General features: G+C 32.9%; 1 protein-coding gene across 7 annotated transcripts in view; it reads right to left on the bottom strand.

Moving 5' to 3' along the window:
* The window catches only part of ATM (ATM serine/threonine kinase), a 122,068-nt gene that overhangs the window by 101,592 nt on the left and 8,206 nt on the right, over nt 1–12,270 (bottom strand). For all 7 annotated transcript variants that reach the window (XR_003046798.1, XR_003046797.1, XM_025047902.1 and 4 more), the window contains 4 exons: nt 10,882–11,046; nt 3,992–4,157; nt 3,098–3,336; nt 1,324–1,487 (listed from right to left, as the gene is read on the bottom strand). Coding sequence is in view for 5 of the 7 variants with exons in the window: in XM_025047902.1 (XP_024903670.1) it covers nt 1,324–1,487; nt 3,098–3,336; nt 3,992–4,157; nt 10,882–11,046 (734 nt within the window). In the remaining 2 variants the exon portion in view is untranslated. The remainder of the gene's footprint in view (nt 1–1,323; nt 1,488–3,097; nt 3,337–3,991; nt 4,158–10,881; nt 11,047–12,270) is intronic.

Genomic DNA, 12,270 nt, shown 5'->3' with positions numbered 1-12,270 from the left:
ATTGTTTTCTAATTGTTCATTTGGAAAAGATTATTCTTCCTCAAATGAAGATACAGGGATATCATAAAGCAAGAGTAATAAGTTATAGAAATATATAAATATGATCATATAGTAATGAGCAAACATTTTGCATGACGGTAATGGCTCTCCAGAAAGCAAATATTATCAAATAAAGTGTTAGTTTTATTTCCTCGTAACATTTACTAAGCACACCAAGATATGTAAAAGTAAAGCAAAAACCTCTATTTTCAAAGGAATTAAATCATAAATTTAGCATTAATAAAATATTTGACAAATGAAATTACCTAGGATGTTAATCAAATGTCTGGGGGAAAAGTTTTACTTAAGAAACATTAATAACTATGGTGTACACTTCTGAAACTAGTGCAATTTTATATGTTAGCTATATTTTTTAAAAAATCTTTAAAAAGAACATTAAGCCATCAACTGATGAATGGATAAACAAAATGTAACATAGCCATACAACTGAATATCATTCAGTGATAAAAAGAAATGAAATACCGATTCAATGAATAAACCTTGAAGACATTATGCTAAGTGAAAGAAGGCCATATTGTATGATTCCACTTACACCCAGGGTCCCCAACCCCTGGGCTGAGGACCAGTACCAGTCCATGGCCTATTAGGAACCAGGCCGCACAGCAGGACATGAGTGGCAGGCAGCAAGTGAGGCTTCATCTGTATTTGCAGCCCCTCTCCAGCACTAGCATCACCGCCTCAGGTCCACCTCAGATCATTAGGCATTAGATTCCCATAGGAGCACCAGTCCCTGGTGCCAAAAAGGCTGGAGACCGCTGACTTATATGGAATGTTCAAAATAGGCGAAATTAATAGAGACGGAAAATAGATTAGTGGTTGGTTGCTAGGGACTAGGAGAAGTGGGGAATTAGGACTGACTGCTAATCGGTACAAAGTTTGTTTTGAGGCTGATGGAAATGTTCCAGAATTGAGTAGTGGTGATGGGTACACATGTTGAAATAGTGAATTTAAAATAGTGAATTTTATGCTATGTGATATCTAACTCAGAATAAAAAGAAGAAAATTTAGGGTTAAGGTGAACTTATTTCCTACAGACAATCTTTTAAGAATGGAAAAGTTCATCAGTTTATATATATAGCAGAGTTATCTTTTCTGGTGAGAAGGCAATTCCAAATATTTATGGTGTTTTGAAAGGAGCAGTTATATGTAGAGCAATTTTACATGTTTTTTTTTTTTTATTTAAATCAGAATGCAGATTTTAAAAGCCCAGGAAAAGAAAAATTAATGGGAAATTTCAAAATGTGACAAGACCTACTACTGTACCTGGTGACAGATATCTGCCATCAATTCAATCAAGTTTTCCTTGACAGCAATACTACGAAATACTGAAGAATATTTTCCTCTGCTCCCTATATGATTTATCTCATTAACTAGCAGATCATATAAGTCGTATAAGATACTTCTCCATTTTCTTGATTCATAAGCACCTGTAATTTAAAAAGTTATAATTTATATATACACTCCATTTGTACTGCCAACTCTCACAAAACTATTCATCTGTTAAGGTGGAAACATTAGAAAACATCTGGTCCAACCTTCAATTCAGTACTAATGCCTCTTCTGACAATATCCTTGACAAGCTCTACTAAAAAAAGGTGTCTATTTCACACACAGTAAACTGTATTAATTTTAATATTCTTTATATTCTGATCTTTCTCGAATCAACTCTATCAAAATCTCAGACTTTCTCTAATATCTTCTCTTCCCTAAGGCAAATACAATTAATATATTCCCTCTTTTACATGAAGACCAAGTTCTCTATCTTAGTTGAAATGAAAAACATTACCAGTTCCTTTAGCACACAAATGACATCCAGAATTGTCATCATCCCAGTCCTCTTTTTTTGGACACACTCCAGTCAACTTAAGGCCCTCTTAAAATGCTCACTCTACAAAATCTGATGAACATAATACGCTGACTGTGAACTGACCAGTATGGGGAACAATGGGCTATTACTTCCCCAAAACAAACAAAAACCCATGAAATCTATTAACATAGCCTAAAACTACATTAGCATTTCTGGCAGCTTCATCAATCTGCCGATATTTAATTCATCCTAAATATGCAGTTAACTACAACTCTATATATGTCATACCATCTCCTAATAAGCCTGATTTTCATCCTGGTGAGACTATGTGAAAGATGAAAAACTAAGAAAAGCCACTACTTTTTGACTCACAGTGGTTTCATGGGCTACAAATACATGTAACCATAAATACTAGAACTCATGAAACATACATAAAAGTGGCTACAATACTTCTCCCGTTTTAGCTGCCATTACTCATTGAAGCATGATTTCTTAATAAGGTCATTAAACTAGCCATGATGAATTGGTCCATAGGCTGGCACAAGCCCAAAGGCAAACGTAGCCTGAGCATGAGGAAACTCATTCAGTTCCAGTTCCACCCAATAAAGTTCCTATCTACTGAATGGAGCTACACCAAGCAATACTCTCTTGATAAAAGACAAATGTAAAGAAATCAAGGCTAAATGGGTTATTCATTTCTGGTTTTCATAGCAAACAGCGGATTGAAATAACTATGAGTCTCTATGTACATATCTTCCTCAGGAACTGACTAATCAAATTGGTTGTTTTCTCGAATCAACTCTATCAAAATCTCAGACTTTCTCTAATATCTTCTCTTTCTCTAATATCTTCTCAGTCCACATTTATCTATTTTATTTTCTAATAAAAGCTATATGTAAACAAAATCCTGTCTTCTCTAAATTCTTTTAGTGTCATACCTCTTAGCAACTAATTATTGCTGCATAATCAGCTCCTAGAGGAAACAGTGTCTTATGTTTGTATTTTTCATAATATCTAGCATTGTACTAAACAAATGGTAAGTCATATGATTAGCTACCACAGCTTCAAAATCTAAAAAAAAGTGTGAACACTATCATTATGACAAATACTATTACCAAGCACAGGAATTCAGAAGATGGTCATAACCTCCTACCAAGTACAAATTTCATACTTAAGCCTCTATGTTTCAATGAAGAAGCAAATTTAAAACAGCAAAAATTTCCTTTATACCTTTTTCTTGGGTTTTGGCTCCCTTTGGATGATGGATATAAATTTGCAGCTGAAATAATTCAATAATTATTTCTTTTAAAGAATCATTAAGTCTGTGTTGAGTCCAAATATAAACCAAAGTAGGAAGATTTTCATCTCCTAATTCACACACTTGAATTCGAAAATTAACAGCTAAAGTCTTGAGGAAGATAATAAATGCCGCTAAGATATGATTTAGACCTGCAAAGATCTTTTCTTGTCTGTAACAGAAAATAAACAGACTCAACTTGGTGTAACAGAGGGCAGGGATGGGGGGAATGTGGATACACAAAGTGACGACAGTTATGAAATTGCACAATGAAAAAAATCTAATTTTCAAATAACAATAGCATTAATTTCAGAACTATTCAGAAAAAAAAAACATCATAGCAGCACTACACAACAACAACAAAAATTCTTATTTGATGCTAAAGATTATTCCTGTTTGCTCTCCCTGCTACTGAAATATTGTATAAAATTACACGAAACTGTTTTATAATACCTACCATTTATAAAATGTTTTACATTATAAATTGGTTAATGCCACACAAATGTAAGATATTGATACTTCCAAAATATACTATTTTATTCTTATCCTCAAAAATGGGGAAAATAAAACTACTTGAGGATATTTAGCTCTTCCTGTCATTAGAAAAGACAGATCTCTCACTGAAGAAAGAACATCCTTTCATGTTCTGTATATTGGATATTCAGAAAGTACTGGACCTAATACTTTCTTTGGAAATCCACTAGTTCTACTACAATGAGCCAATTTTTAAAAAATTGGTAGTATTTTTAGTTACTGAATCTAAAACACAGTCTTCCAAGATCAAATGGATCTTCAATATAAAACGAAACAAAAAGAGATTAGATTACCTTGCATTTTGAATAGCCTTGGAAAAAAAATCCAAAAATTTGGGATTCAATCCATCAGTTTGTGAGCAGCATCCTTTAGTCACAGCTTGAATTATTCTAGCCAGTAAAACTCTATTAATGTCTTGAGAAGGTTTAAGATACAGCCTGAAGTACACAGAGAATAATTCTTGAAAAGACAAACAAAAATGTATGTTATATTTTTAAAAAGAAACCGATCAAATTATTTAACTTAAACGTCACAATTCAATTTAAATTTCAACAATCCCACATGTAAAAAAGATTAAAATTATACTTATATTTAATAAATAAAAGCATTCTGTCAATCTTTCATTGTATTTTATATAAATTGCCTTCAAGACAGGAACAGCTACAGAGAACGCAAACACCAGTTTAAAAACCAGACTTCAGATAAACTTCCCTATGTTCCTTCTCTAATCCTATGTTCCCTCATACAGGCCTAACAAAGCACTTGACACAGTGCACACTCCAAGTTTTGTTTTGTTTTAATGCTGTTTGACTAATAATGGAGAACTTATTTCTCACAGCAATAAGAGTAGTAAGAGTACTTTCATTTTTGCATAAATTCCTCAATCCCAAGGCAATGTGAAGAGGGACAGGTGACACAAGTACAAATGATGAGCTACGTTACAGGAGAGAAATCCCAAGTCTTTATAACGAATGGGCTGCAAGCAAATCTGTCCTTTGCTCTGGAGGAAACTATCAGTTATCTCCATCATCATCCCTATCTTCCAGGACTCACTATACAAGAATACTTTAAAAAATAGTCTAGAAAAAAGTAGTGTGTCCGCTCATAACATCTGCAGAAATGTGAGATGCTTTGAGAATTATCTCCTAACACAATGAAAAGCAAAGTTGCTAACGCATGATCTTCTTCCCATAAACTCCTCAGTAAAGTAAGAATACCTATGAGTAGCTTCCTTTTCCACTGTGGATGGTACATGATTCTACAGAAATAGTTTAAAATAAGCAATATAAAAAAAAGAATAAGAACACTATAAATACCTCAAACATTAAATAGTAAAAAAAACAAAACCAAATGATTTTCAAATGATTCCCATCATATCTGACGTTAGTTTATAGAACTCTACACCCACTACATACATTACATTATGGTAAAAAAATTTACATTAATACATACAAATTTGGAGATTAGAAAAAAGGAGGGGTTATCTTGATCATTTCCCTCTTATTACTTGCCAGGAGCAGAGAGGTGAAATAGGAAAACCCAAAATGCAATTGTCTCTGATGAAAGCTCAAGCTTCAGGGCTATTATGTTAGTTGGGGGTAATTACCCCAATTCTAAAAGAATCCACATACTGCCCTAGTTAAATGGTAAAAAACATATATAAGACATCAATAAAAGCTCAGAAGAATAAAGACCAACTTCTTCAAAAAAGCCTTCAGATGATTTTACCTCCTCCATGAATTCAATGACAGAAAAAGCTCAGAGCAGATGGTTAAACATGATGTTAAAAAGGAGTTTCTAGAGTCAAGAAAATAAAATAAAATCCCAAATTACATAATAAAATGTAGATTGGGACTTTATAAGACAAGCATGCTATCTGCAAAGCATGCTTCTTTTGTATGCCTTTTATTTGCTTTTCTTGCCTAATTATCCTGGCTAGAACCTCCAGTACAATGTTGAATAGAAGTGGTAAGAGTGATTTCTTTTGTGAAAAGTTTTAAACTATAAGTCCAATTTCTTTAGCAGTTAAAGAACCATTCAGATTATCTATTTCATATTGTGTGAGTTTTGATGGTGTGTGGTTTTAAGAAATTGGTCTATTTAAATTCAGTTGTCAAATTTATGTGTGTATAGCTCTTCACAGTGTTCCCTTATTTTTTTAATAGCTGCAGGATCTGCAATTATATCCCATTTCATTCCTAATATCATTAATTTCTGTCCTCTGTTTTTATATTAGTCACTCTTGCTAGAGGCTCTATGTTTTCAAAGAATCAGCTTTTTGTTTCATAAACTTTTCTCCAGTGTTTCTTTGTTTTCAATTTCATTTATTTCTGCTCTTCTGCTGGAAGATTTTGGGTTTGTTTTTCTAGTTTCTTGAGATGGAAACTCTTATCATTGATTTAAGATCCTTCCTTTTTTCTAATGTAGACATTTAATGCTATAAATTATCCTTTTGACAAAACTTAACTGCAGTACACAAATTTTGATATGTTGTAACTTTCATTTTTCATTCAGTTCTATTATGCTTTGATTTCAAGACTTTTCCTTTAACCCATGAATTATTTTGAAGTGTGTTGTTCATTTTCACAAAAGTATTATGAGGGAAACAGAGTACTTCGATAAAAAATAAAAAGAAATTTAGAAGAGCACTCAGAAAATTGCAGTGACATTTAAGCTGAGACTTGAAGGATGAGAAGAAACCAGTCATACAGAGGACAGCCTCTGACAAGGACAAATGCCACAAGGCAAGAGCTTGCACCCTCTGAATAGGAGTGTATGAGATAATCCATTGCAGTGTCAGAACAAAATATTAGAACTATTTAAAATTAAAATTAATTACAAATAAAATTAAGATTTACTGATATTTTATACAAAAATTAACAATGACCACTTTGGAAGACAAGTTGGCAGTTTCTTATAAAACTAAACATATTTTTACCATATAATCCAGCAATCACACTGCTTGATATTTACTCAAATGATTTGAAAATGTATCTGCACACTGTTGTTTATAGCAGCTTTAGTCATAATTCCCTAAGCTTGGAAGCACATTGAAATGTCCTTCGGTAAGTGAATGGATAAACTGTGACACATCCAGATAATAAAATATTATTCAGTGCCAAAAAGAAATGAGCTATCAAGCAATGAAAAGACATGGAGGAAACATAAATGCATATTACTAAGTAAAAGAAGTCAATCTGAAAAGACTACATACTGTATGATTCCAATTATATGACATTCTGGAAAAGGAAAAACTATGGAGATAGTAAAAAGACCAGTGGTTGTTAGAAACTGGAGGGAGGGATAAACAGGTGGAGCACAGAGGATTTTTAGGGCAGTGAAACTAACTGTTCTGTATGATAATTTAATGGTGGATATACATTTATCAGTATACGTTTGTCAAAGCTTATAGAATATACACCACCAAGAGTGACTCTGATGTAAACTGTAAACTTTGGGTGTCAATGAAAAACCATAAGATTATCTCAGTAGATGCAGAAAAAATTAGCAAAATTCAATATCTACTCTTGATAAAGACCATGAGCAACTAGGAATAGAACGGAACATCCTTGACCTGTACCGACAGCTAATACGCTTAATGGTCAAACACTGAATACTTGCCCCTAAAACCAGGAATAGGACAAAGATGTCTGCTCTCACTACTCCTACTCAAAACCATACTGGAGAAAAAACTATAAATCTATTAGAGGAAAACATCGGGGGAAAGTTTCATGACACTGGATTTGGCAATTGTTTAGAAATGACATCAAAAGCACAGGCAAAAAAAAAAAATAGATCAACTGTACTCATCAAATTTACAACTTTAATTCATCAAAAACTTTGTCATCAGAGTTAAGGCAACCCATGAAACAGGATTAAATATTTGCAAACGATATATCTGATAAAGGATCAATATCCAGAACAAATAAAGAACCTACAACTAAACAATTAAAAAAAAAAAAAACTTGATTAAATACTGATCAAAAGACTTGAACAGACATTTCTCCAAAGATGACATAAGAATGGCCAATAAGCACATGAAAAGTTCAACATCATCAGTCATCAGAGAAATGCAAATCAAAACTACAATGAGATACTACTTCGCACACATTCACATTAGGATGGCTATTGTCAAAAATAGAAAAAAAGAACAAGGGTTTGTGAGGATGTAGAGAAATTTAAACACTTGAACATTGCTGGTGGATATGTAAAATGGTACAGCCCTTATAGAAAAAAAAGTATGGCAGTTCCTCAATAAAGTAAACATAGATTTGCCATACAATGCAGCAATTCCACTTCTAGATCTATACCCAAAAGAACTGAAAGCAGGACTCAAAGAGCCATCTGTACACTCATGTTCATAGCAGCATTATTCACAATAGCCAAAGGGTAGAAACCACCCAAATGTGCAATGACAGATAAATGGAAAAACAAAATGTGGTATGTACATTAATTGAATATTCAGTCTTAAGAAGGAATTCTTGACATATGCTACAACATGAATGAAACCTGAAGACCTTATGCTAAGTGAAAAATTTGTCCATTTGACAAGGACAAATATTTTATAATTTCATGTCCAGATGGTAGCTAGAATAGTCAAATTCACAGAAGCGAAGTAGAACAGTTGCCAAGGTCTGGGGGAGGGGAGAAGGGAGAGGTCTTATTTATGGGTAGGTTTCAGTTTGAGAAGATGAAAAAAGTTCTAGAAATAGATGGTGATGGTTGTACGACAATGTAGTTATATGTGGATTTTCAAATGTGCAGGAGGTCAGCACCACTAATTTTCACACTGTTCAAGAATCAATTGTACACTTAATGCCACCGAACTTAAAAATGGTTAAAATGGTAAATTTTGTTATATACATTTTACCATTAAATATATCATAGTGGAGGTCCTAGCCAATATAAGGAAGAAAAAGGATAAAAACCACGTGGCCTAGAAATGAAGAGAAAAAATCCTCTACTATTTGCAGAGGACATGATTATCTAAATAGAAAATCCAAAGAACCTACAAAAGAGCTCTTAGATCTATTAATATTTTAGCAAGGTCCCAGAAGACAAGATCAATAGACAAAAACCGACTGCACGTCTACGTAAGAGCAATGAATGATATAAAAGTACAATTTACAAACAGAGTATAAATCTAACAAAAACACACAAATTCTATACATTGATAATTACAAAACACTGACTTTTTAAAAAAATTTTATTTTATTGGTTAGACATTTATATAGTTTCTAAAATGATCCACCCAATTGCTCTTTCTCTTCTCTGGCTTTCCACCTATCTATTACATTAATGCTAACTGCATTCCCTATGCTGTGAGATATATCATGTTCATGGATTGAAAGAGTCTACATTGTTAAGATGTCCATTCTTCCTAAATTGTTCAACAGATTCTATGTAATCCCTATCAAAATCTCAGCAGGATTTTTTGTAGAATTCAACAAGATGATACTAAATTTACACAGAAATGCTGCACCAGTCTTAGGCCATCTTCTCACCTCACTCAGAAATCCCTTCCTAAACAATCTTATCAGTAACCATAGCTTCAATCACAACCACTACCAAATATGTATTTTGAACATAAACTTCGCTTCTTGAGCAGAATCCTCGTTAGAGAAGCAGGTTTCAGGGAAGGGAGCTAACTAGAAAAATAATTCAACAAAAGGGCTGATTATTAGAAGTGATAGTAGTTTGCTTAAAAATAAAAAGAGGATTTCAGAGAACATGTCAGATGATGGAATCACAGTAAAGAGACTAAAAGAAGGACTACCATTGTTTCAGTGAGACCCATTATTTTAAGTACTAATTAATCTAAAATCATCAAATATCCTAAATATTTAGGATGCACCACTTTGGTGAGACCTCTTGGAGTACCCTAGATAGCACTGGCCTATTCTCCAAAGGCTATCACTAGGCTTATTGAGGGCTGTGTTTGGGATACAGCCTCCTGTTCAAAGCAATAGCACAAACCCCAGATGACACCTTAGAAATTAATGCAATAGCTTAGAAGCCTTTTATTCATGTGGACCAGTACAGTGTAATGCAGGGCACTGATTAGGTCATGCTTTTATGGTCCATATATCTCATTTTGAAATGATACACTGACAGTAAAGAATATAGATAAATGTCTCTCAATTTAGTTAGCACAATTTATGTTGAATACTTTTCACTGAAATTATTGAGTTTCTAATATTTCAGGTGGTTTTATTAGAAGACTTTGACATTTGGCTTCAAGTCACTTCATTACCATCAAATCCCATTTTCACCCATTAAACCCATTCAGACCCAGAAATGTTCCATCTTTGAAATCAATAAACTCAAATGTTTCACTTTCTGACTATAACTTCCTTCCTTTGTGGTCTCTCAGTAATTCTTAACTAACAAACTGTCAATAACACTAGATTCCTTCCTGGCACCTATTAAACCCATATAGACCCAGAAATGTTCAACCTTTGAAATAATAAACTCAAACGTTTCGGTCTCTGACCATAACTTCCTTCCTTTGTGGTCTTCTCAGGATCTCTCACCTACAAATTGTCAACAACACTAAATTCCTCCCTGACAACCACTCTGTTTATCTTTAAAGTCACTGGGTCCTATATCCTGTAGGTTTTATATAGGACCCAGTGTGTACTAAATATCATATTCTAACACTTTTGATACCTTACCAGTGACCTCTTAATTACCTAATTCAATGAATACTTGTGTCTTATCATTTCTACGACACTTAAATTGTCACATCCCTTCCAACTTGTAACTCTTGCTTTCACGTTTCTAACATACCTCTCTTGGTTTTCTTCTTTCTACTTTAATCATGGTTGAATTTAAATATCATTGATCTGTGAACTCTACGTACTCAAACATGTCTATATTATATTGCATTATAATTTTTGGTTTATTTGTTTTCTGCCCTGGACTGGTATAATTCCTTGAGAATAGGGGATGGCATCTTTCGAATCTGTAATTCCAGTTCTGATAGCAGGCACCTAATAGATTGTCAGTAACAATAATTTAGGAAGTATATAATAAATGTAAATTTAGAATCAGATCCTATAACCATTTAATTATATTAAAGTACTATTTAACCGTGATACAGTTTAAGGGCCATAGACTAACTGCTCCTTTGGTGAAATATTTCACAAGGAAAAATCCACTGAAAACAAACTTTAAAACATACCTAGCCACTGTTGCTGAGATATTTCACACCAGTATTTTCTCACTGAAAGAATGTCTTTGAGCAGTATGTTGCTACAATCAGCTCCATAAATGGCACCATCAGATGAATCTTTCACTGTATCCATGATGTAATTCAAGAGTTCTTGACATTTTAGCCTGGGTGCTCCTATTTAAAAAAAGACACTTGAATGGACATGTAAAATAAAGAAATAGGTAGGTAGATGATAGATAGATAGATAGATAGATAGATAGATAGATAGATAGATAGATAAAAATCAAGAGATAATATATCCATGAGAAGTTAGAAAATTGGAGAAAGAAGAATAAAAGATGACTGCCATAAAATAAAATAAAATAAAATAAATAAATAAATAACATATAAATCTTTGAAAAATTAATAAGGAATGACAACTATATAAACAATTCTTTTTGGGAAATTATATAAATAATTCTTTTTCGGAAATTACTATTAACCAACCTCCTTCTCATAGAGCACAAATTAGCAACCTATGGCCCATAGGCAAAATTCTGCAAGTTGTTTTTAGAAACAGTTTTACTGGACCACAGCCATGTACATTCATCCGTTGTCTGTGGCTACTTTCAGGCTAAAACAAGAGTTGAGTACTAGAAATAGAGACTTATATAGACTACAAAGTCAAAAACATTTACTATCTGATGCCCTTACAAAAAGTTTACCAATCCCAGTGCAAATATATAGCAAAACCACCATTCATTCGATCCTTAATAACTCACAATTTCTGGCATTAGACCTAAAATGATCCAAAGTTATTTAATACTATTTATAAAAAATGAATTTATTAGAACATAAGATTATAAGGAGAATATTTGCTTTGAAAAGCAAAAATACTTCAAGTCCTATATAGCACATAAATATTTAAGATCGTAATTTTTACAATTTTATTAGAGATCCTGAAATTCGGTATTAATGGATATATTATTATAAGCTATGAGTAGGTCACTGCAAGTCATTATATTCTGAATATATTCTAGTTTAGAATTTTCTTATTAGACTATCATATTCAGAAGTATTAGACTATGCTAAATTAATGTACACTAATATAACTGGGAAATCATTTTTACTTAAGGCTTATCTCATAATTTTAGGCATCTGGCCAATGATGAAATATACAATCATATGATCCACTGCTATTACCCTCTGTACATCTCTCTTACAATCTTTATAACACTTTCTTTTCTATAACATGTTATATTATTACAGCCTTAAGGAAAGGAATTAATCTCTGTATTCCAACAGACAGCCCAGAGACTGTCCTACAGTAGATGATTAATAACCATCTGTTGAATTAACCAAATATATTAATATCAGGATGAAATCCTACATCCCTATGGCCTTAATCCATATATATCC

This window comes from Pteropus alecto, unplaced genomic scaffold, assembly GCF_000325575.1.
Source record: "Pteropus alecto unplaced genomic scaffold, ASM32557v1 scaffold385, whole genome shotgun sequence".
Taxonomy (NCBI): domain Eukaryota; kingdom Metazoa; phylum Chordata; class Mammalia; order Chiroptera; family Pteropodidae; genus Pteropus; species Pteropus alecto.
This window is presented reverse-complemented; position numbering and strand designations above follow the sequence as displayed.